Here is a 26,211-nt window from a genome sequence, read left to right on the forward strand (position 1 = left end):
TATACCTGTTTTATTTGGTACTGGGGATCAAACCTGGAGCTTTGTACATGCTAGGCAAGCATTCTGCCGACTGAGGTACAGCCTCGGGCTATTGTTAGAAGACTTCTAAAAACTCCTTAAATCCTATTCTTCATTATAGATCTATTTGAGTTGTTTGTATCTTCTTGGTTTAACTTTGGTATGTGATCTGTGTCTCAGAAGTTATCCATTTCTTCATTTTCCAGGATTTTTGAAGTGTAGCTTTCTAAAGAATTCTCTAAGAACTCTCTGGATTTGTTTGCATATATTGTAATATGCCGTTTCATCTCCAGTTTTATTGATTTGAGTCTGCCTTCTCTCTTTTAGTGAAACCAGGGACAGACCAGGGCCTCCACTCAGTAACCTGGTCTTCAGTAACATGCTCCAGGTCCACTGAGAGTTTGTCAGTCTTACTTATCTTTTCAAAGAACTGGCTCATAGTTTCGTTGATTCTTTTTATTGTCCCTCAGTCCCCAATCATATTAATATCTGCCCTGGTCTTATCACTATTTGAATATTTAATACTTACTATTAAGTAAACAAAAGTTACTGGAAGGCAAGTGTTGGGGTATTAAGCCAGAGTCATTCTGATAACTGAGAAGCTTACTAAGTCACTAATGGCAGGAAAGATGGATTGAGGGATGTTTCTCATCCTGGGGAGGAGCTAGCGGGCTAGCATGAGATTTCATCACACTTCCCAGAATCCCACGCTGTAGGAGTCATTTATTTGTACAATTTTTCATTTATATCTTTGAGCCATGGCAGAACATAGGTAACTGAAGCCACAGTGACTAAAGGGGAGTGGCTGTGCCAGCCACAGCAATAGTGGCAGTGTTAGTGGCAACAACAGCAGCAATGCTATGCTGATGCATCTGAAGGAAGAATTTTCCTTTTCCTTCCTTCTCTGTTTAAAAATAGCTTTCTGATGGTCAGAGCCTACTGAAATGAGAATAGGCAGCCCCTAAGAGAACAGTGAGTTTCTTGTCATATCAGCATCAATGACATAGGAGATGAGATTTGGGCCTTAAATTTGGATGTGTTGTTGCACACATTTCAATAGGGTGTGAGTTTTCCTTCATCATGCAGGTTGAGCCCATCAGTGAGGCTTAGATCCTAAGAACCAAATGTAATTCCCACTTCTTCATCTCAGGAGAGAAACTGTGGGGGGAGGAAGTTCTTCTAATTAATCTTGAGGTTACCTAACTTCTCAAAGAGGGGAAACAAAATCTCCTGGGTACTTTCTGAGTACCAAATATTATTATTCTGTGCTTCATAGATTATATGCTAGCTTTGCATCAGCATAACAATGCAGAGGTGGAAATCTCCATTTTGAACACAAGGAAACTAAGACTTAGAGAGAAATAACTTATTATGGGTCACAGAGAGTCAGAGGTGGAGTTTGAACTTAAATCTAAAGCTTCCTTATTTCAAAACCTGGTCCCCTCACTTCCAAGATGAAAAACCTGGGACCTAGAGAGGCATAGGAAAAAAAAACATGTAAGTGACTCCTGCAGGCTTTGTCCTGGCTTTGCTTCCCCCACCCCCACCCCCACTGTTAGAATCCCTTCCACATGACAGTTGATGGGGACGCGGTTATCCATTTCTTCTAGAACTCCCTGAGAACTCTTTGATGGCTGGGAGAGCCTAGTCCTGATGAGATATCTTGGATTTGCCCAAGACACAGAGAATGTTGCTAAGAGACCAAAGCCAAGAGCTGAGGCTCCAACTCCTGACCTGAACTTCTGCTCCATTTACCCATGTGGCTCCTGCCATAGCCTCAAAGCGCAGGAGATTGTCCTTAATAAGAATGTGGCCACAAAAGTCTCTATAGCAGGTGTGGGGGTGGCTGTACAGGGTGAACAGAAGGTATTCTAACTCATCTCCTAGGGTGATTAACCTCCTGAGCGTGATGCCTCCCCTCCACCAGGCTCAGGTTGTGCAAAGCTCCTGGCTGATTCAGCCTCCTGCATCCTTCGTGCTAACACAGAGGAGGCCTCAGCTCTTTCCTGGCTGCAGGTAGAATGGATGGCAGAATGGAAACACAGAGAAAGGGCTCTGTTCCTTTGAACTGGGCTTCAGCATGGGTTGCCCTCACCTGTGAAATGTCTCAGGCAGGTACATCATCAAATAACATACACATAACACACAGCAATCCCTACCTTGGTTTTTGTGACAGACACACACACACATACAAAGAAACAATTAGAAAAAGGAAAGATGTATGTGGGCTCAAAGTTTCATAGGTTTTAGCCCATGAGTCCTCCAGTCCACTATGGTAAGGCAGAGCATCATTGCAGAGAGAGCACGATGGCACAGAACTGCTCACCACCTGGCAGACTGATAGACAGGAAGGGACCAGCAGCAGGCAAGATACGCACTTTTTGAAGGTATTCCCTCAATGACTTCTTGCCTCTAACCAGGCCCCCCTTCTAATGGTCCATTCAGTATAAACTCATCAATAGAGCAAACCATTGATATGATTAATACCCTTGTGATCCCACCACTTCTTAGCAGCACTACCAAATGGGAGCCTTTCTGGGAACATGCAAAGCATAACAGTGAACATTCCATGAGTCTGTGAGTTTCCATAGGATAATACCACTGGTATAGCCCCAGGGATTGCTATGTGTGGCTTTTAAGAAGTACTTGTTGAGTGAATGAATGAATGAATGAATGAATGAACGAACTAACGAACAAATACCCGGCAAGTAAATGCATGCTTTAACAATATGAATGAGATGCGAGACCCTGACAGCCTTATATATTCACCACCTGCTTAAGGGGGTGCGTTCTCCCACCTCTTCCCAAGGATATGGTATTTGAAGTATACTTTCCAAACAGACACTGGAAAGGTTATCACATGTCAGAAGAAAAGTCCACACAAAAGCCAGAGAGGTCAGGACAGCAAGTTCCTGTGCGTAAGTCAGTAACTGTGAGCACAGCCATGGGGACCTTCGACAGAGGTCAGCGAGGACAGCCCTCAGCCTGCCTTTAATGCAAGCTGGTTGCAGAGGCTTCATGATAGAATGACAGCTGTTCAGAAAGCAGCAGCGGCGGCGGCGGCAGCCAGCATTAGCACTGATGGGCACTCCCGCACCTGGGATGGCTCAGCTGGACATCAGGAAATCACTTCTGACACAGGGAGTTATCTGTTGCACTTTGGACAAGCCCTTCTTTAGGAAATACACAAGCTCAGGGCTGGCTGGGTGGCTGGGTGGAAAACTGTTCCCCAGCAAGTATGAGCAGCCTTCAAGCTGCAGGCTCTATGGGGGTGTTGAGGAGCGCTGAGCGAAGGGCCCTGCTTGACCACCTGAGACACGACACCGAGACCAGCTGTGGGACCCTCTGAGAGGAAGTCAAGGTTTACAGCTGCATACCACACTTTTGCCATCACAGAAGCCGGCTGCCAGGAAGAAGGAGCCCAAGGCGCAAGACTTCTGACTGTGGCTTTACCCCTAATAGGATTACTCCCTGCCACTGGTTCTTACAGGAATCAAAGGTCTTAGTGGGCCTGGGATGTAGGGAGACGAGGCATCCAAGAGTCCCTGCTAGAAGTACCAAGAAAGCAAAGGATTCATTCACCACCACAAGTTCCTCGTGCCTGGCGTGAAATACTAACCAGAAAATGCAGAGCCCCAGAGCTGCACTTAGCATAGGCTGTGACTCGAAACTAATTATGAAAAGCTGAAGTAGTGGGAGTAAACTTTTAGGAATGCTATGTTAGTTTCCTTGTTATTATGATGATACACCTAACAGAATCAATTTAAGGAAAAGGGCTGGGGAGTTTTGTTTTGTTTTGTTTTGTTTTTTTCAAGACAAGGTTTCTCTGCATAGCCTTGGCTGTCCTACACTCGCTTTGTAGACCAGGCTGGCATCAAACTCACAGCGATCCACCTGCCTCTGCCTTCCGAGTGCTGGGATTAAAGATGTGCACCACCAAGCCCGGCTTTGGGTTTTATTTTTGACTCATGGTTTCAGAGAATCGAGTCTATGATGTGCACAGTGGTGGGACTGTGAGATGGCTGGACACACTGTCTTCACAGGCAGAAACCAGAAAGATGAACGCTAGTCTGCAGCTGGCTTTCACCTGTCTCTGTTTGTGTTCAGTCTTGGACCCCAGCACATGGGATGGTGCCACCCACATTCAGGGTGGGTGTGTCCCCAGTGAGACCTCTCTGAAAACATCCTCAGAGGTTCACCCGGAGGTGTGCCTCCTAGGTGGTTGCAAATCCAGCCAAAATGATAGTGGAGATTAATCTTCTCAACTTTCCAAAGAAAGGTGGGAAATCATACAAAAGCCAAGCTCAGCTCACTTGTAACCATTATTATAACTCAGTCCTTCATTATTTCACCTAGCAAGGTGTTCTAAGGCAAAGCATCTCCAGGCATGGTTTACCAAAGCTCAGGGCAGCTTCTTGGCCTCTGCTACTGCAGTCCTGAGCATTATATGCAGACAGCTCAACATCTGGAGGACCCCAAGCTTCTCCTTATGTCAACTGACCCACGTTCATACTCTCAAGAGGCGAATGGACACACTGTAATTAGCCAGCCAAAATAAAGCAACGGAGGCAAGTAACAGACCTGGCCTACCAAACAGAGTCAAGATGCTATTAGCGAGGGCAAATGGGTATTGGTAGGCAACCAAGAGAGGCTTCCACAAGCAAAACACAATGTGATTAGCTGTCCTCCCCCACCTGTAGGGCCATTATGGGATGCAATGAGATAATGGTGTGAAAGGGTTTCCTGTATCAGGCATGAGTTATTGCTGTCCTTATGAAATAATTACATTTCTATTATAGAACAGTAGCTGATGCCTGAATGCACTCTCCCATGCTTCTCCTGTCTCTGCTCCTTTGCTTGTCATGCTTTGTCCCCCTCACCACACCCACACATGCACACACCTACATGCACACACACATACACACACATTCACACACAAACACACATACCCAGCCCCTGCACATAAACACACATCCTCACATGAGCATACACACACATACGCACACAGGCCCATACACACAAATAACATGCCGGCAACTTTACCATAATGGCTGACGGTGCTCTCTGTAACACTGCATGCATAAAGACGTCACTGTGGCAAACAACGTGGACTTGAGAATCAGACCATCATGGACTTCAGTCCAGTTCCCGTGCTTCATAGCTTTGTGCACACAGCATCTTTCTAAATGTATTTCTTTGCCAAATAGAAACACAAAGTTCACTTCCCTGGTTCCTGTGAGAATCAGGGATAAGGCGCATCAGGTATAATGCCTGGTGCAGAGCAGGAAACAAGTGGCCACGAATGCTCAAATGGAGTTTTTGGGTTAACACTTGAGTCCTGTACGAGCCTGTAAGACAGGTACTGACACTGCCCCAGTTCTATGGCTGAAGCTCTGGAAAACAGATTTAAACCAACCAGGTAACCTCAGGCTTCGTGCTCTGGCTGCAAGGTGAGGCTGCTCCAGACCGCGTTTCCTGCTTGTGTACACCCCCATACAGTTGGTCTATAAGAGCCCTTCTACTTGTAAGCTTCAGAGAAGAGTGACTGGCTGCTCCGGCACCGGGTCCTCAGTCATTTGGAGTCACCTCTGGTCTTTTCTCTGCCGGGCTGGCCACACGCCCTTGCTCAGGCTGATTGAGCACTGTAAACAGGAGCCTCCTCATCTCCTGAAGTGAGAATAGCATAAGTAACTGCCTCATCAGGTTGTTGTGGGGCTTAAAAACTGGATGTGTGTCTTCCACACAGTGTGATAGAGCGTCTGCTGAGGAGAAAGTATAAGATCGATAGTAGCCACTGTGATCATTGTTGTGATTAACGAGTCATTTTTTTTCCCCTCCACTGCATAAAATTCCTCCTGAGAGCAAAGGATTCGGTTATTCAGGCAGAACGCTTGAGGGCGACTTCCTTCAGAAAATCATAGACTTTCAGAATGTAGTCACTTAACCTTCCTGAACCTCCTTCTTCTCATCTGCTAAATGGGGGTAATAAAGAAGAACTCGGAGAGACAGGCTCGGGGCTCGCGGAATGGTGGGAATCAATCTTGCCAGCTTTATTACTGGGGCGTTAGGAGAGCTCAGACGGGAGCCTTGTCACGTGTTCATTTGCAGCTTCAGGGAACTTTGGTGACTCAATTCTCATGCTCCCGTTGGGTCTACCGGCAAAGAAGGAAAGGCAGGCAAGATTGTACAGAAAGCTTTCCTAGATCCCAGCTTTCTCTCTCCACTCATCTCTGGGCCACTCCCTACCTCTTCTCCAGACACACTCTCCTCTTCCCATTTCTCCTTAGCAGTACTGTGTTCTTTCCTACCTTTGGGATTCAGCATATGCATCTCTTTCTGCCTGGGACATTGACAAAGCCACCTTGTACACGTGCAGCTTACACATGCTCACTCAGAACATATCTGTGTCCCCCTGCGTCCTTAGCCTGACCCCTCAGAGCTCACCACTAGGATTCTGAAAAAAAAAATCAGACTCCATAGACACTGAGTCCTCCATGAGTTAAGGGCCAGCTCTGGCATGTGTAGCCTCAGAGCATTATAGGAAATTGACCTAATCTGCATTAGCTTGACTTCGCAAAGACAGGTAAGATCCCAAGCTAAGTTCACAGGTCCACTAGAGTGTTGGTTAGAGCAGTTGTGGAACTCTGAGGAACAGTCTGGGCATGACCCATGTGTAGAAGAATCCTCCAGAAAGAGACTTAAGCATCTCCTGTAGCTGGTACTTGCATTCTCTGGCTTGCCCAAGGACTTAAGGCACAGTTTCACACAGAACTGTTCCGTATGCACAGCCCTGCCTCTCCGCCACCAGACTCTCTGCTTTTAGCACAAAGGATCATCATAAATGCACTTCCTACCCTGCAGGCCCCTTTTTCTCCCCTCATTTCCCCAGCCACATAAAAGCCAAGGCCTATGTAGTCCTTGCAAGTGGTCAAGGAACACCGTTCTTTAGGATCTGCCCAAGAGGCAGCAAGAAGCTTTGTGTAACAGCATCTCTCTGTGCTCTGCCCTCCAGAAAGCAAGACACAGCTTTGCTAGTCAGGCTGCGGCTCTGATACCCAGGAAGTAAGATGCGACCAGAATGTCTGCAGTGGTCTGCCCTGTGCCCTCAGCTTCCAAACTATAAACTCATCTATCTCCAGAGGAACCTTTCTTGGTTAAAGGAATCATAAGTATTTAAACCCTTACCGCCCCCCCCCCGCCCCAATCATGTTTATAATGTTAAGATGGGCAGAAAGCCTTGAGCATCACTTCAACTGTGTTGAATTCGTGGTCCATTTCTGGTGCCATTGATCTCTTAATGAGACCATAGAAGAAACGAGGGTGCACAGTCTTTTCTAGTGTCCTGGAGCTCAGTCTCTTCAGCAGTAAGATGGGGATAACACTTATCTCACAGAGGTGTACGTGGAAATCCTTTACATGTGAGTGGCCCTAGCTGAGCAAACCCCCTATTAGCAAGACAGGAAATTATGGAAGACACCTGTTGGGCATTGTGGGAAGATCTAGATTTGATTTATGATTTATCACTATAGATCTTGAGCGAGTCACTTGGCCATTCTGCCCCTCAATCTTCCTTCTGCCAAAGAAGGTTCTATGTTAGAAGCACCACCAGGGTGTTAAATTGAGGCCACCGTCACCCCACATCTTCACAAAACTAGAAAGGATGAAATCCTAGCCTCCAGTGGCTGGGCAAGTGACTATCTAAAAATCAGGCCACTGTAACTACAGTTGGCTGAGAGGAGGTCATCCTGGAGAGGGTGGGACCCTAATTCAATAGGACCAGTTGTCTTGTAGCCAGATGCCATGTGAAGACAGAGACACATAGGAAGAGCATCATCCTCTGACAGACAGCAAAGTGAGATGCTCTAGCCATGTTGCTGTGAGTCAAGGAATGCCAAATGCTTAGCCTAAGGCCGGGCAGGAGCCCCTACATGCTTCAGAGGCTGGCTGTGGAGGTTACTGTTAACAGTCACCTCAAGAGAATCTAGAACCACCCTGGAGACAAATCTCTGGGTGTGTCTGTGACGAAATCTGTAAATTGAGTTATTGTAGTTGGAAGACGCACCCTAAAAGTGAGCAGCAGGGGTCCTTGTACTGGGCTGACTAAAAGGATAAAGTAAGCTGAGTACCCACACCAGCCTCCCTGCTTCCTGCGTGGGTACCATGTGACCAGCCACCTCATGTCCCTGCTGCCATCACATTCCCATCGGGACTGACTCTTCAAACTAAGAATCAGTAACCAGGTACGGTGGCGCATGCCTTTAATCCCAGCTCTCGGAGGCAGAGGCAGATCGCCCTAAGTTCAAAGCTAGCTAGATCTACAAAGTGAGTCCAGGACAGCCAAGGTGACACAGAGAAACCCTGTCTTGAAAAAAACAAAAAACAAACAAACAAACCCTATGAATAAAAGTAAACCCTCCCTTTCTAAAGTTGCCTTTGTCAGATGTTCTGTCACAGCAGTGAGGAAGGATGCTCTGGCCCTGCCAACATCTTGATTTTCAGATTTGAATAGTATTTGTTGAGGAGAGACTAACGGCTTTTGTTAAGGCTGTCTGGCGAAGCAAACCTAAAGTGCCCGGGAGAGTTACCCAGTGCACTGGAAGCAAGTGGTAAATGTCCTTCTCACACAAAAGCTCCTTTCTGAACACGGTGCAGTTTAGAGTAAAAAGCAAGTCTGTTTTTGTTGTTGTTGTTGTTGTTGTTGTTGTTGTTTTCATCTCATTTGTTCTTATAACCTGCTCAGGGAATCCTTTCTGAGAACCTCCCTCTGAGGACAGCTCTACCCGGAATGAGACAGAGTCACTGGGAGACAAGAGGAGGCACTCATTTCGCTACCTGTCCTCTCTGGCCCTAGATGTTTCTCTTCATTTTCCAAAATGATCTGAAGCGACAGGAGTGGAATTTATGGATCTCTTGGCTCTTATCATGTTTGTTCTGTTCCTTCCCTTCACATTGTAAGATCGCTACAGGCGTCTAGTGGGAGCGAGAGGCTGTGGCCTGGAGAGCACACCCAGGGCAAGCTGTTTCAAATTAGTCCATTTAGCAGGAAAAAGCCACTCAAAGACATGCCTTTCACTGAATGCTAGCCTTCACCAAGCGTGGCGCTCTGCTACTTTTTTAAAACCTTTGATTGAAATATCATAGTGATTTAGAAAACAGTGCGGCCGATAAGTCTATAGCAGTGGCTTTATTTTTATATGCTCTCTGTTTCCTGGTTGGTTTTCACCCCAATTCGCTGGCTACATTCATCCCTAGCTCCCTTTCTAAGACCCCCCAAGAGCACAGAGCATGATTCTGCAGCAAACTTCTGACTTCAGGGTGTAGGGTGGAGGCCCAGCTGCGCATCTATTGAGTTCACAAGTGTGAGAAAGCGGCTTGATTTTGTACATTTTTGAGCTCTTCCACTGCCTACTAAAAGACGGGTGAAAGGGGCCAGGGAGATGCTCGGTCGATAAAATCCTTGACTTATCAGCATGGGGACCTAAGTTTGAGCTTCCAGGGCACACATTTAAAAGCCCACTGCTGCACATAGTGGGGCATGCTTATAATCCCAGCGTTGAAGAGGTGGAGACAGGCAGGTCCTTGGAGCTTGCTGGCCAACCTTGCTGAAGAGTGTGGACTTAGGGTGCATCAGAGTATGGTCCACAGCCCAGCGTGGCATCCATCAGCTGAGTAACCTTGAGCACCCTGCTTCAGGATCCCATTCTACATCTGTCAGCTGAAGGGAGCCTGACATCTTTCAGTGGGATGTGTGGATTGAAGGTAATGATTCATATAAAACGGCTTCCACTGAGCTGGTCACATAGTAGGTGCTCAATTAGTGTCTGTAAGCACCCTACCCTCCAGCAACTGGCTCTTTGCCGGTGGCCCGCATCTCTTGCCACTCTCCGGCATCTGAGTAGCCTATAGCAAGCAGGCCTGGCAGTCAGGTTATGCTCTTCCCCCGGTTATGAGGACTCGAATGCTGCAGCTGTGTAAATTGAGTGGGAGAAGGCAAATATCTGGAGCTACAGCCCCAGGAAGTAAGAAATTATTCTGAGCAGCTGTTTGGGAAGCACTTTCTTAATCACATCACAGTGCAGGAGTTAGGCTGTCCAAGCCTCCCTGACAGTGGAGTGCCATCAATTTCAGTGGCTCTTTGGTCCCATTTGCCAGCAAATTTTGACAAAGAGAGATAAGGCAGATGGCCTCGCATCTTCCTTTTCTCCCACATTCCACGGAAAGTGGCCTTCTGCCCTAGCTCAGTTCTAGCCTCCAGAGACCTAGATAAGGCTTCATATACCCCTCTAGCAAAGGCTGCAAAAGCCTGCAAGAAGCCTGAGGCTATGGCTGGGGCTGGGGCCTTAGAGCCACTGCCATCACTGTGCTGTCAGTGCTCCCTCACCATTCCTCCCTTCCTCCGTACTCCTGCCTCTCCTGGTCCTGTGATACATTTCTGTCTCCTGCGTTCTGGAGGTCTGGGTCGCTCCAGGGTGAGGGCTGCTTTTTGCTTTGTCTACAATCCCAGTTAAGACCCTCCACAGAACTGCCTTGGGGTGTGGATGTGGTTGGCCATGAAACGTGGGGAGAGTAAGAGGGGGAAGGGAAAGGGAGAGGGGGAAAGGGAGAGAAGGAAGAAGAGGGGGAGGAGGAGAGGGGGATCTGAAAAGGGAGAGACAGAGAGAGAGAATGATTACCTGGTCAATGTGTGTGTGTGTGTGTGTGTGTGTGTGTGTGTGTGTGTGTGTGTGTGGTGTGTGTGTGGTTTTTGTTGTTGTTGTTATTATGAGTCCCATGTTGAATAGGACCAGATCTTGACACGCTATGTTTTTAAAAGATGAAGCTACCTGCCCAAAGTCTAAGTTTTAAGTCTAGATCTTACCCACCGGACCTTCTCTAAGCTAGAGTCCCATTTATCCCCCTTGTAACTGGAATTGTGTGTCCTTGCACAAATCGCATCATCTGTCTTCAGTCCCCCTATCCGTAAAGGGAGAAGGATGGGGTTAGAGCAGAGGTGTGGACAAATGTGAAGCTCGTGTGTAAACTGTAAATACTATCACAGCTCGGTGCTGTTTCGATTGGGAGCTCAGTAAGTTGTGATCCACTCTAACACAAAATGGGGTCCACTCCTCCAACTTGGAATGGGATCCACTTCAACATGTAACAGACTCCAGCTATGCGTAGAATCACTATATTGGCTGGATGCACAGGCAATGAATAAGATCCATCCCCGTCCCGGGGGGGACATGAGTCAAAAGACACACATGCCTGGTGACCTTAGTTGCAGAATTTAACCATCTATTAACCTGGCCCCTGGAAAAGTCTCCAGTTTCATCTGTAGTGCTCTCCTTATTAATTCCATCTGTCTGAGTTAGCTTCCTTACTGTGCCTCAAGTGGCCACAGTCCTGCTGCAAGGGTTTGACATTTCTGGGTTCTCTGCCTAAAGCAGAGGCAATCCCCAAATATTGAATGGGTCATATTTCAGTTACTTTAACTGTCACTTCCTCAGGGAGACCACCTTCTACCACCCTGCTAAAATAACACACCCACCACATCACACTTGGCCTTCAGCTCATTTACCATCCCTTCATATTGTTTACCCCTACTTGATTGTCTTCCATGTAGATATTTGCTTTATAGATTATTAATTTTCTCTTCTACTAGAACGAGACTTTTCGGAAGGCGAGGAGGTGCCCTTCTTTCCCTGGCATTAATTCTCAGAACAGTGCCTGGCAAAGCAGACACAAAATAACTTGTGTAGGCATAAGACTATTGTGTAGTTTAAATTATGAATTCCTGTATAAATGTTGTATAAACTCTGCTCCCCCTGTTATGTCAATAAAGCACCTTACAGCCAATTGATGAGCAAGGGAGAGAATAGGGCTGGACTTCCTGCCAGCCAAGGGAGGAGGAGTTAGGATAAGAAGCATGGGATTGAGCCATGGGTAAAAAGGTCCAAGGAAGATCAGGAGGAAAGAACTGGAGCCCAGGAAAGCTACAAAGTGCAAGTATCACTGGGATGTTCCTGGGAGTAAGACAAAATAGCATAGAGGGTTAAGAACAGACTTAAACAGCTCAGATTGTGTTGTGAAGCCTTGTATTATAAAAGAGCCTCAATTATTTGTGTGATAGCCGGGTTAAGAAATAAGCTAAGAGACGCAAACGCTGTTTTATAAAAAAAAATAACATCAACAAACTTGTTTGAGGAAGACGTCAGGGTTGCAACTGAGTTTTATGAAAAATAAGAATAAATTTAAAAAGAAAAGCAAATAACTCAACTTAAAAATAGGTACAAAGAAGCCAAGAAGAAAGCAATGAGAAATTTCTCCAAAGAAGATGCTCAAGTGGTCAGTAAGCATATTGAAAGCCCATCAGTTTCACTGTAGGGGAGATGCAAATCAAACCCACCACAATAGCTGCAGTCAGAAAGGTAAGTAATAACAAGTGTTAGCAAGGATCTAGAGAAGTCGGCTGTTAGTGGGAACGTAGCATGATGCAGCCACTTCGGAAAGCCACCTGACACTTCCTTAAAAGGTGAAACATGGAGTTGCCATACGTTCTAATTTCCTTCCTGTTGCTGCGATACATTGCTCTGACAAAAACAACTTTTGGAGGAAAGGGCTTATTTTAACTGACGGGTTCAGTCTATGGAGGGAAGCCATGCCTGTTTGTTATCCCAAAGCATTGCCTCTAAGCAGGGAACTCAAGAGCCAGTGAAGTCCAACAGTAACCATGTCAAAATGATGCTCCAGGCCTTGTTCAAGTTCATGCTCTGCCAGCTTTCTTACATAGGCCAGGACCACCTGCCCAAGGGATGACACCACCCACAGTGGGCTGGTCCCTTCTATACTAATGAACAATCAATACAGCCTCCCCCAACATGCCCACAGGTTTTTCTGATCTGAGAGATTTCTCAGGTGACACTCTCAAGAGACTCTGCTGCTGAGGCTGTGCCAATTTGACAAAGCTAACTACAACAGCGCCCAATCTAGCTTATCCAAAGGAAGTGAAAACATACTCCTTGTGCAAAACCTCATGTGAAAGATGTTAGCAGCCAACTATAGTAGCCAAGAAGGGAAACAAGTGAGGTTTATATGTGAATGATCAAATGTCACTTACCCAGCCAATGCAGTGCTATCTGGCAACACAGGGAAATGTGAGTACATTTTAAAGACATGTTCGGTGAAAGAAGCCAGTCACTAAGGAGCCCAGAATATATGACTTCACATCATTGAAAAACCCAGACTACACAAAACCATGAGGACGGAGATCAGATCTGTGATTGCCCCAAGCAACAGGCTCTGGAGGAATCCGGAGATGGCTATGGCACTTCCTTGTAGGTAACGCAAACATTCTAAGATGGATTCGAGTAATGGTCCCACCACTCTGTGACTATGTTCAATGCTGAGTGGTGTGCTTGAAATGTGTGGCTTGTATGGCATGTGAATTATTTGCCAAATAAAACAGAGATCATGTAAAATAAATGAATGCCTCCATCAGAGATTGCTGTGCCACACGGAGTACGAACTGACAGATTGTCCATCCCTACGTGAAGATCAGGTAGACCCCAAGGCTATCTTCTCAGTGTGGAGGATGAAACTACTTCTTGGGCAAGCTCATGAAAGCAGAGCTATGTTCTTCATGAATTGGGGTGGGGGGAGAGAAAAAAAGAAAAGAAAAACCTCCCTGGGAAACGTGAGAAGGAGAGGAGATCAAATGCCTTAAGCCTGAGTAATTTACTGTGACCTGTCTCCAAAGACCGTTTTCCCAGCGTAAGTCACAGAGACAGATGACCAGGGCTTGCTTCTGAAAACAAATGCTGTGGGAGTAGAGGCCTGAGACCCACAGATTCCCTAGGTTGCACTGCTCAGCCTGAGCCTGGGACTTGGAGGGTGTTGTTCTTACCTGGTTCCTCCCAGCAGGGGTCCAGGGTGAGAACTATCTCCTGAGTTGGATTTCTGTCCCTTTAAAATAACTTTTGTTGTTTGTTGTTTGTTTGTTTTCAAATCTCATCATTGAATTTGTTCTTTGAAAAGAATGGGCAATGAAGAAACCAAGCACAGTGGCTCATGCCTGTGATCCCAGCAAGGTTAAAGCAGGAAAAATGACAGGAGTTTGCGTTTGAGTTTGAAGCCAGTCTGTGTCGCATAGTGAGACCCAGGCAAGTGTGGGCTATGGAGTGAGATCTGTCTCACAGAAACCATACAAGAAGAGAAGAGAAGAGCGAGTTAGGAAGGAAGGATGGAAGGAAAGAATGAAGAAAGGGAGGGAGGGAGGAAGGAAGGAAGAAAGGAAGGAAGGAAATATAAAATTAAACTTCATAATTCTATTGTCTGAACATAACTGATATAAACATTTTTGCTCGCTCTTGCTCACTCTCTCTCTCTCTCTCTCTCTCTCTCTCTCTCTCTCTCTCTCTCTGTGTGTGTGTGTGTGTGTGTGTGTAAGGGTTTAAAAAGCCTTCATGCAGTTTCCATCCTGTTTTTCTAATTGCTGCTTTACAAGCACAGTTTACAAGCTTTATCTGTCTATCCTGGCATTGAATTTCTGTGTCTTACTTTATAAAGCTATGCACTTGCTTTTAAAATTAAAGATGCTTAACCTTTTTTAGAAACTTCTTTAAAGTTTTACTTTTTACTGTTATGTGCTAAGAACATCCTTAAGTATCTTTCTTTTTTAAAATTTTTTTCTTTTTTTTATTTTTGAAACAACACAAGTTCTTTTTCTTTTTTTAAAAGATTTATTTATTTATTTATTTATTATACAGTGTTCTGCCTCCATGTACTACTGCACACTAGAAGAGCACATCAGATCACATTATAGATGGCTGTGGGCCACCATGTGGTTGCTGGGAGTTGAACTCAGGACCTTTGGAAGAGCAGGCGGCGCTCCTAACCTCTGAGCCATCTCTCCAGCCCCGCCCCCCTGCCTTAAGTATCTTTCAAAAGTCATTTTTATATAAGTTTCTAGAAGTGGGGTTGCTTAGTTAAAAATTAGCTTATACCTAGATATATTACTAGTTTCAGTATATATTTTCATGTTTATTATTCCATTTTCCTTGAAGTTTTAAAGCAGCAGCTTAAAAGTATGAAAAGAAGTATATATGCTCATTGCAGAATTTGTTATGTCTTTATTTGTTATTTATTTGGCAGTGCACATCTGCCAGTGTTTGCATGTGGAGATCAAATGACAGTTCCCAGGAGGCCTTTCCCCCTTCCATCATGCGAGCTCTGGTGGTTAAATGCAGGTTGTCAGGCTGGACAACAAGGATCTCTACACACTGAGCTTTCTCCCCAGAACATCACTGTACAGTAGATTAGAGACATAAAACCATATTCTAATTTAAAATTGTTCACACAGTGAAGACATTGTAAAGAGACTTTTTTTCACTTTTAGTTAACCTTTGTTTCTAATACATTTATCCAAACTCGTGCCTTCTATAAGGGTCTTAGGAGCCTCGTCTGCGCTGGAAGAATCTCATTTCCTATTTTGACTGAGATCATTTCTGTCCTGCATCTTTTTCCTTGCCTCCTTTAATCTTCTGAACAACACCAGGAAGTGTGGACTGCTCTTGCTTCCATCTTTTGGAATCTTGGACCAGGAAAGAAGCTTAGGGGGTTTTAGTTCAAGTAAAATGTGAGGGGGAATGCCAGGATGTGAGATGCTCCATTGACACTGCGCAGAGCAGTCGCCTCCTGCTCCATGGGCACAGCCTCTGATGCGGAACTCAGTCTACATATACTCCATTGCCTTACAAGAGCATGACCACATAATAGCCTATCCAAATAAGGCCCTTAATGATAACAGAGTGACGCTATTGATCAGTGCAGAACAGCAAGTTCAAATTGGGGCCGCCTACCTCCAACCCCTGCCACAAGCCAGACCAGATGGTCACTAGATTCGGCATATATTCAGCCCTTTGAAAAGGAATGAGATGGAATCAGTGCGGAAAAACCAGGGGAACAAGTTTTGTAACTTGTTGCTGATGTTGAGACTCTGGGCTGGACCCCAGCTCGGAGGAGATGGGCAGTGTATGGTCCCTGCTTGGAGAGAAGCCCACTCAAGCAGGAGACGTGGACACAGTTCACTGACATAGGGTGCAGGACCTGGTGCTGCTGCAGTAGAGCTCCCTATCATCCTAGCCCCAGCCTCTTAGGTCTTGTCACTTCCCCTTCCTACTCGTTCTATGGGCAGCTGGATGACTGACATCTGTTCATGGGAAGACAGGGAGGTACTCAGCCTAGGCAGCGGGATTCAAGTGGTGCCAGAAGAGAAGAGGGAAAAGAGGCAACACAGATAGTCTCTGCCGTGTTCTGTATGTGTATTTCACATGTCATTTTTTTTTTTTTGAGTGACATCTTCCATGTTACAGGGCTTCTGGGTCAAAGGTTACTAGGAAACTCTTCTCATGACCCAGGGAGTTTGCCAGGATTGTCCCTCCCCAACAGGCCACAACTGAAACTGCCCAGATAGAGGCTCACACTTTTCAACATTATACACATGCCAAAAAAATTCCTTACCATTGCCTAGATGGGGTTAAACGCTGATCAATACAATTTCCTTTGGGCAGTCAAATGGATTTCTCAGGAATGCTAAACGAAGTGTTTGGGGAGTGGGGAAGACATCATCTTGTTAATGGTCCTTCTTTGAGGGAAATAAACTTGTCCATCAGCTAATGCCACACAGTTTTAGTCTACCTCAGAGTAATTCTCAGAATCCAGAATGCTAAAAGGTTTCCTTCAAGAACTGGTGTACTAATAGTTATAGGTAGGTCAGGGTTCTTTTTCTTTTGTTCTTTTTGTTGTTGATGATGATGATGTTTGGTTTTGCTTTGTTATTGTTTGTGGTGGTTGAGACAGGGTGGCCTTGCACTCAGCAATACTACCTCAGCCACCCAGGTGCTATGACATCACAAGGGCACATACATTGGATTTAAAATGCTACAAAACAAAACAAAACAAAACTACCATCAATTCAAACACATGGTTTAGATGTCAGGATTCTCTGAGCTGAGATCTCTTCACATATCACAACTCTCTCTCAAACACTTTCCTCTTCTTTTGTTACATTATCAGATAATACAAATTTGTAACAGTCTCATTGGCAGGCACTTGCAGAACTGCCACTGTCCCTTTCCAAAACCCGCTTCTCCCAGTCTCTCCCAGCAGAGAGAGCAATATTATTGGGTGAGCTTTTACTTAATCCGTTGAGAGCCAACAGATTGCTGGGCATTCAGTGAGCCACCAGCCATTAACTCCCAGCAGCACTGTATTCCCTATGGCTGCTCTGATTTTCAAACGAGAAGACAGATACTATGGGATGTGACACAGAATGTCACCTGGCTGGTAAAATTTGGCTTTGATCCTGGATTTGACCGAGGGGAAGGCCACGGTCTTGCTGCTTTCTTTTTGTCTCTTTCCCTGACCCTGTGCTTTCCCCATAGCCTCCTTGGGAATCCAATTAGGGTTCATCAATTTCACTCTCAAGATTGAGTGATAAGAACTTTGAAGCTATGGGTTTTCTAACGGGTCCTATGGTCACAGACAAGTGACTTTATTGCTCTAACCCTATATTGCTTAAGCTTTAACATGGGAATGACTCTGTCTCTAAGGCATCTGCCCATTGCTGGCCTCCAGCAAGAGCTCTGCCATGTCTGCCTCATCTTCTACCCCAACCTTGCAGGTGTCTGCTCTCCCTCCCTCTTGGCCTAACCCTTACCTATTCCAATCCAAATCTGGATTCACTGGGACCCTGTCCCCAAAACTGTACATGTCATATATGTATACAGCCAATGAAAGTAGAGGTGATATTGTCTAGGGGGGGAATGAGAGTAGGGTGGAACTGGAGAAATATGCTCAAAATATAATATATATCTGTATAAGAATTAATAAAAATTTAAATTATAAAAATTTGAGTAATCTGATGTTTTATTAATACAGTAAGTTCTTCATACACACACACACACACACACACACACACACACACACACACACACAAATACTGAGTGCCATAAAAACAAATGTCTAGCTAATGTTAAAAGCCCAAATGTTTCTTCTCTGTCTGCCTAAGTGTTTCAAATTAAAATAGTCATTCTCCCTCCCCTCCCCCAAGAAACTGACATGACTCTTTCCACCCTTCTACGGCCCCTTTGGTTGTTGGCATGGGCCATGGGAAAGTTCATTCTAGCCACACCATCCCATCTGTCCATAAACACAGTAGCAGCATCTATACTTCTGGGTTCCCCTCGGCATACCTGAACCCCAGGAATCAGACATCCTTATTGGCTACATAAACACACATCCGGCCCCACTCTAAGGACAATCCCAGGGACATCTTGACATATGAAATCCTACTGAACTGTGAACGCGGAAGAAAATCTGGGTGACTGAGCAGATACTGTAAGCTTACAGACCACCCCCTGGGCTTGTCACCTTCCTGCTCGGACAGCATCCATAACGTTCCACTTACAGTCTGATCTTCTTTTTCTAGAATTGAACCCCTAAAAAGCTACTCGAGATCAAGATAACATCCTTCCTCCCGTTCACTTTAGCAAATATTGATGAGTGCTTTCTTTAGAGAAGACACTAAACCAGGCAGTAGGTTAACAGAGAGACCAGGCAGGCTGGTGCAGGGCACAAACAACTAAACACTCCAGAGAGAAGAGCGCTGCAACATGGAGGATCCAGGGTGTTCAGGGGAGCACCTCGATGGGGTGAAGTCTAGGGCGGCAGCAGCAGCAGGGAGGCCTTCCTACAGGAGGTCGCAGGAGTTAGGCCCAGAGGATAAGCTAGAACCACAAAGACAAAGTGGGTGGTTAGCAAGAGGACAAAGGCTCCGTGGAGAATGAACAGCAGGTGCAAGGCTCGGAGGCGACACCTCTGTCCGCTCCAGATGGACGCGGAGCAAGGAGCTGGGCACGCTCACACACTTAGAGAGACACGTGACTAGTCCTGGGGAGCAAGAGCAACCTGCACGCCTCTGCAGGTCTCTGAAGACAACAAGACGTGAACCTAGGTAGATAGATTGCTGAGAGCAGTGGAAGAAAGGGGGCTTTAAGTCTGTGTGCCCTGCCCTCTGCCAAGCGTGCTCACCCCCATGTTCTGTCCACTGTAACCTTCTATGGCTCCTTGGAATTTTTCTCACTTCCTAAGTGAAATGAACCCCAGCCTTTCATCCCTTACATAGGACTGGTGTTCTGACTGGCTTGTCCCACCCGCGCCTCCCTTTAGGCCCCATGTGCACGCTCCTCTTCCCTACCTTCCCACAGGCTGTTCAGTGCTGGGTCTCCCCATTATGCCCCTCATCTTCCAGGCTGGCAGTAGACAATGTCTGTAGGACGAAGCACTGTTTACTGTACATTTTCAGACATCTGCTGCTCTAGTAAAAATAAATAAGTAAGCCCAAGGTTAACAGGTATGCCTTTCCATCCACACATCCCAGCTGTTATGATATGTGCATCCTAAAACACAGGCTACAGAGAAACATGAAATCTGTGAATTGACCAAGCAAATATTTCCTATGATTTTTTTTCTTGACTATTGGGAAATTACTCTGTGGCACCTCTACCCTGGAGAGAACTGGAGTTTAATGGCTGCCAATGAATGAGAAGAAGGTGACAAGCACGATTCTAGCAATGTCTGTACCTCACAGGCACTTCCCAAACCTACTGAGGTCTGACCCTTCGTTAGGGAACTCAGTGAGTGATGAGTGTTCAGAGAGACCCCAGAACCCAAGGAACGGCCAAGACAGGGGAGCAGAGGCAGGCGAGAAGCCATGAGGGATGCACAGCATTGTGCTTGAACACGAGCCCTAAAGCTTGAGGTAGAATACTTTACTTAGCTCTGTAACTGTATCGCTGGTGAACCTTGACACGTCTACTGAGGGAGCTGTCCCTAAGCACTCTGAAACAACATAGTCCCCTTCTTGGTTTTTTGGTGAAATTCTAACATCTTGATATGTTATGGCCCAGCTCATCAGAGGTTCTGATTGGAGACTGAAGAAACAAAAGACAAGGAAATGAGTACATATGTACTTAATAAATACAGCCTGGCAGAGAAAAGTTGTTCAAAAGCTGAGACTGTAGAGGGGCCAACAGGGGTCCCTGTGTGATGGCTTTGTTCAATTTTCTAAACCATTGGATGAGCGCTGACCCTAGGCTCCTATGTGCTCTAGTACACTGGGGACTCACACAGATCATCTATAGTGCTCACAGCAGCAGCATAAAAATCAGAGTGTACAGGGAGTAGACAGCTTCCAAATGGGCAAATGGAAGTCATTCCCCCCCCCCCCATGAAAACTGTAGAACTAATAAAATAGTAGGCAGTGATGTAAACCTCAATTCTGTTAAACTTGTGAAGCACGCTCAAAGTGTGAACCATGCCCACAGGATGTATTGTGCGTTTCAGTGTTGGAGACACTAGCAGATGTTTGAAATATAACAAACACTGGCATCAGATGGGGGTGGGGAGAGGTAAGGCTGAAAGGTGTGCTCAGCCCTACGGTGGTGGCCGCTATGTGTGCCAAGGAAGGCTCGCGTGGTGACTCTGCAATACTGGTTGGACAGTTGAACCATAGTCCAAAGGTTTTGGATAAAAGAAACCAAGACCCAGAATGAAAAACCACCCAAAGAATGTACCTTGGTCATTGATTCCCCACTACTTCCACTGTCCTTGATGAAGCTCCGAAGTGAACCAGCCAAAGGTCACCATGGGAAGCGATTCTAGGAAGCGTTGTTACGCAGCTAAGCTCAGGGGTTGACAAATTAACGTGGTGGAATCTGTAAAACACTGCTGGATTTAGTGGCTGTGAACTGAGGGGGGCCTTCTGTTATGTGTCCCCCCCAGAAATCAGAAGTTCTGTGCCTCTTAGGATCCTCCTAATGTTACGATGACCCATCTGGGCTGGGCTGGGCTGGGCTGGGCTGGGCTTCCTGAGGTTAAGTCCCTTTGCAGAGATGGCCACATATGACTGTGTTGTATATATTCTGCCAAAGTGTGAGAAAATAACCGCCCTTGCTGGCGGGTGATGCTTGTGTTGTACTGTATATTTGTATGTGTTTGTGCTTATGTGCCCCTTTGTACCTGATGTACTGCATGTGTGGAAAGGTCTTCCACAGACAAGACTATAAATGTCCCCAAGCTGTCCCCTCCTCCTTCTGAAGAGCTGGGAATTTGCTCACAGAACCGTGGGAAGCTGTAACCTTAGAACTATACACTAGCTCCTCAATATCATAGCAATTCAGTCAGAGGCTCTGCCTCTTGGACCTCACAGAATGCCACTGTCCTAATGTGGCAGGGTATTATTGTCATAACTATCAGAACATAAGCATCCTGGTATGCCAGATCTCTTACATTGTAACATGTGGCAAATATCTCTTCCGCGTTTTGCATGAGCCTGGCATTACCTTATGATCTGAGGATAAAGGAGTGAGTAAGACGTCTAAAACTCTTGATTTCAAGACGTTTGCAAAGAATGTCAGAGTTTCAGAGCCATAAAATGTTAGATCCTCAGAAAACTAAAACACTGGTGCGCTGAAATTCTAAGCCACTATAGGTGGAGAACCTTAGGTCATTTTTTCCAGCTCTCACTACCTTTTTATGAGGCCCAGGACTTGTTTCAGGCAAGTTGGATTCAAATCTCACTAATAAGAACATCATTTCAGTTCAGTGACATCACAGAATGGCTGGGTCGCAGGGGCTCAAGCCTTTACTCAGCCCAGGCTGCTCATTTTACCAGAGGCCGCTGCGCTGCGGCTCATAGAGGGCAGCCTCTTGTTCTGTAAAAAAGCTCAGTCAGCAGTAGACACCTCCCGGTTTTCCGGCCTCTGTCAAAGAAAGGCTAAACAACGAAGACCCTCCTGCTGTTTCCGAGGTGGTCTTTACTAGTCCCACTCGTGTGGGCCTTCCCTGCTCTTCAGAAGGAGCTCTCAGCAACTTTCTCTGCACAGGGACAGTCCCTGCCCAGGCCACACGTGCAGTGGATCATAGCGTTCAGAGCCCCCTCCTCCGTTGATGCGTGTTTTATTTCGTTTTCCCCTTCCCCGTGTGCCTCGAAATCGATTTTCATTATTTTTTTTTCTGTCTGTGTTTGTCTTTGTGGCCCGCAGGTGCTCCCTTGCGTTGTTCATCTGCTTCATCAACCCCTATTGAGCAGTCCCCCTCCCCGCCCCCCTCCCCTCCGGCCAATGAGAGCCAGAGGCGGTTGCTAGGCAACGGTGTGGCCCAGCCAACCCCGGACTCAGACTCTGAAGAAGAGTTTGTCCCTAATTCATTCTTAGTTAAAAGTGGCTCCGCCAGCCTGGGGGTCGCGGCAAACGGTAAGTGCTCCTCTCTTTTGCTAACTTTTAATGGATTATTGCTTTTCCTTCTGTGGTGGGCTATGCCTGTTTGGGCCGCTTGCAGCTTGCAGGGGCGGAGCGGCCTGGTGCATGGTGGGGCTTGTGTGCAGGCAGGGACCTGGGCAGTTCTGTGGGCTTGAGGTAGCAGGCTCCTGTCTCTGCCCCCACGGAGAAGGCTTTGTTCCGTGGCAGGTGCATGAGACAGAGGTACAGGAGACTAAACACCAGGCAGAGACACCCAAACTGGAGAGTGGAGGGACATGTTGCACCAATTGGCTTGCTGCTGTATGCAAAAAGCGACCAAGCCAGGCACAGCCAGCCACCTGTTGCTTCGTTAGCTCCTCCTCACAAGGCTATCAAGAAAGGAGTATTACAGTACCCCTCATTAACAATAAGAAAACTTAGAGAAAAGATGCTGCCCGAAGCTGGAAGCTGTTTTTTTGTTTTGTTTTGTTTTGTTTTGTTTTGTTTCAAAGTTCTCTACCCTGGAGTTCCAGGCTGCTGCAGAGCTGACTCTTGCCACAGGCAAAAAGGCTGGGTTTCTACATGGTCTGCCCATGGTTCGGCTCCTTTTCTCCGCTTTCCTCCGCTTTCCTCAAGGAAAGGAGGTGTGAAGGGTGTGGTGAAAAGAGCCACACCCTGATCCTATGCTATCACACTTGGCCCGAGATGCCCATCTGTCCAGGAGCAGCCAGTGCTCTTCTCCTCAAAGATGTTTCTGCAGGGGATTCGATCTCTTACGGGGGGAGGACTGTGTGAGCGAACTTGGTATCACAATAATGGCACCAAAGTTTCACGATTCTAACGGAAGAAAAGAAATTAGGCTTTTCCCACAAACACCAGGGGAGGGTGCGTATTGGTTTGGCAAGCCCTTATGAACGCCTGTCTAGGCTAGAGAGATGGTCCTGTGCTTAGTAGTGTACGCTGCACTTTCAGATGTTCTGACTTCGGTTCCCAACACCCGAGTCAGGTGAATCCCAACCACCTGGAACTCCAGCTCCAGGGACTCTAATGCTGCTAGCCTCCTCAGGCATCTGTACACACGTGTGCCTACCCATACACAGAGGTACACATAATTTACAGTAAAGTAAATCTTATGAGTGCCTATATGGAACTGCATTCTAAGCCATATTCCGGGGGGGAAAAAGGAGCCCGAGATTGAGAGAAACATGAGGCAGGGTGGTTGGTGGACACTTCTGCACCCAATCAAAGCCCTGGGCCTGGGGACTTTGAATACGTTTCATTGACTCCCCCCAAGTGTCTTCAAATGTGAAAGCAGGAAATGTGGTGTTCAGGGCACAGTGAACAGCACCATAGGGTCTGGGGTGGGGGGTTCAGTAAATGGTAGTGCTTATCTCATCAGCTGCCACTTCCCTGTAGAGGGCATACAGAGTGTCTCTGGGAAAGCTCTCCACACACCGCGAAGCACTCAGCTGCCTGAGAGAAATACCAGAGGCCCCCCTCTCTCTCTTCTCAGAAACAGAGGTGGACAGATAAAGGTGATAAGGAGGCATGGAGCCTAGCATGTTGGGTGACAGGGCGACTGAGAAGTCTCCTCACTGCCTGAGAGAACTAAAACTGTTTCCTGTGGAGATGCTGGCTGGGTGAGAAAGAGCTGGTCAGGTGGGGCAGACTTTGATGCCAAGACTGTTCTGGACTGATGGCACCACGTGGACATGGAGTCCTGGGTAGGAGTTGGGGAGCCTGCTGTCACTCCTTTATACCTACGACCCTGGGCACAGAATAGGCATTGACTTGGAAGGATGTGAAAGGCTTCACAGTGAACACCACTGGAGCGTCTCCAGGAGCTAATCAGAGCATGCGCACACAGGCCCTGCACACATCCACCCCAGGGCCCCATATCTTTGGGGCTTCCTCTGATCCAGAGCATCCTGAAAGAAACCCTGGAGTAGGGGTGAAAGGCCTGAGTCCCAGCTCTGTGGTCCACCCGGCTCTTTGTCCTTGGCAAATCACTGTTTCGCCTCAGGGCATCTTGTCAGGGATGGAGCAGTTTCTAAGGTATTCTAATTTCATTAGTGCCATGTGGTACTGATCATGCCTCTGCCAGTCACCATCATGAGCCTAATGAGGAAGAAAAATTACGTGTGTGTGGGGGGGGTAAAATCGTGCACATATACAGAACAAATATAGATAGATTGATAGATAAATGATAATGTTCTTCATTCATTTCTGGAGTATATAAGCCTTGCAGGAAAAAAGAAGACAAAAGATGAAAGTCCTTAATCCGTCCCTTTGCTAATAACTGACCCGGAGCAACACCTTTGTCACATGCTCTGAGGCAGGCTGAGGCACTGTTACTTTGTTGATGTGCAGGGACCACAGGAGGCCTTTGGACTACAGCTGTTTGCTCAGTTCTCTTCCTTGGTGCTCCTGCTTCCCAGGGGCCTTGCTGTACTATGGATTCCTTCCCTGGGGCCTCTGCTCTGAGAGTGTCACCCTAAGCATCATTAGTAAATGTGTCCCTTGTGGGAAGGGAGAGTCTGGGTCCAGATTTGGCTGCCGTTCTGGGGGTAGGTTCCCTGAGAGCCCATTGCTGTGCCCCACCTATTGTCTTCCTGGCCTTGAAGCCCAGCATGGGAATGTCCTGCTGGTACAGGTGACAATAAGCCAGTCTCTGCATAGAGGGTCCAATAAATGTCTGCAAGGCTTTATTTGATTTTTAAGGAGGGCGGTGAATATATTTTAAATGAAATTACCTTTATCGATTTTGCTAGTTACAAAAGGATGCTTGTTTACACCCAAGATGATCCAGAAAAGTGAAAGGTGACTTTCTCATGTAATCCGTATTCCAGCAGCACTTTCAGCAGTTTAGGCAATGGCCTTACAAATGCTCTTTATGCAGTGTCCTGTTAATACGTGAGTAAATGACCCAGTGAGCAAGCCAGGTCCCCAGTGTGCCATCTTAGGCAATGTCCCCATCCCCTCAGTCAGCTGCTCCATGGCAAGGTAAAGAAGCCCTGCTATGCTTGTGATAGTTTTAAAGTGACAAAGCTGGGTACTGGGGATATAAAGCAGAGACAGAGAACTTTGCTAGCCTGAGAGACCCTGGGCAGGATCAGAAAATGACAGAGATGGTAGTAAACGTCCCTAGCTCCATATACCACCCTCTGCTACCGAGCTGAGGCTTGAGGCCACCCTAGGCAGGGAGGCTCACAGCCCCTTCACCCCGACTTCATTCCCACTGTACTTTAAATGCAACGGGCTGCTGCTCCCGCTACTGGAGCGTGACAGCACAGAGGTTTCTCACTTTCCAGTGGTTTCCAGAGGTGTTGGGGGAGGAACTAGCCTCCTGGAACCAGCCTTCTCAGGGCCCAGGCTGCCTTCTAGTTGTCCCCTTCCCCACCCCCCCCCTCACCCCCACCCCCGGAGTCACTCACTACCAGCAGCTGTGTCCGCTCCAGCCAGTGCTGGAACCTGGCTCTGTGAGGCCTCAGAGGTGCCCTGCAGAAATCCCCCATGTAAAGTGCAGAGAGAAGTGTGGGGCTTCTCGGGCAGCTCATTGTCCCCACGGAAAAGAAGAGCGGAGGGAGTCTCTCTTTCTGTCCTCACACAATCCTAATCCTCCCCAGGGCACTCGTCCAGAAGTCACCCGGGTGAATAGGAAAAGATTTCACCAAAATATCAACTGGTCACAGTCCGGGAGATCAGGAAGTGCTTAGGATTTAAGTAAGATGCCTGTCCTAACCCCATAGAAACGTCCAGAATCAACAGTGTTTCATCCATTGTGCTAATCTAAATTCTGAATCCAGGGGGCTTTGGGAACTTGGAGGTAGGGCTTAACAGGGTCAGGAGATAAAGAGCCTTGAGAAGACTGTGGAGGGCTCCCCGAAGCCTAGGGGAGGGTGAGAGACCGTGCATC

General features: G+C 46.8%; 1 protein-coding gene across 12 annotated transcripts in view; it reads left to right on the forward strand.

Annotated features, from left to right (window-relative positions):
• Positions 1 to 26,211, forward strand: part of TENM4 (teneurin transmembrane protein 4) — a 720,654-nt gene that overhangs the window by 430,072 nt on the left and 264,371 nt on the right. For 11 of the 12 annotated variants that reach the window (XM_084773614.1, XM_084773618.1, XM_084773619.1 and 8 more), the window contains one exon: positions 22,101 to 22,310. The exons of the other annotated variant lie outside the window; for it this stretch is intronic. In XM_084773614.1, the coding sequence (XP_084629740.1) occupies positions 22,101 to 22,310 (210 nt within the window). The remainder of the gene's footprint in view (positions 1 to 22,100; positions 22,311 to 26,211) is intronic. 12 annotated transcript variants of the gene reach the window in all.

The sequence above is a fragment of the Acomys minous genome (assembly GCF_964271855.1).
Source record: "Acomys minous genome assembly, chromosome: 2".
NCBI lineage: Eukaryota > Metazoa > Chordata > Mammalia > Rodentia > Muridae > Acomys > Acomys minous.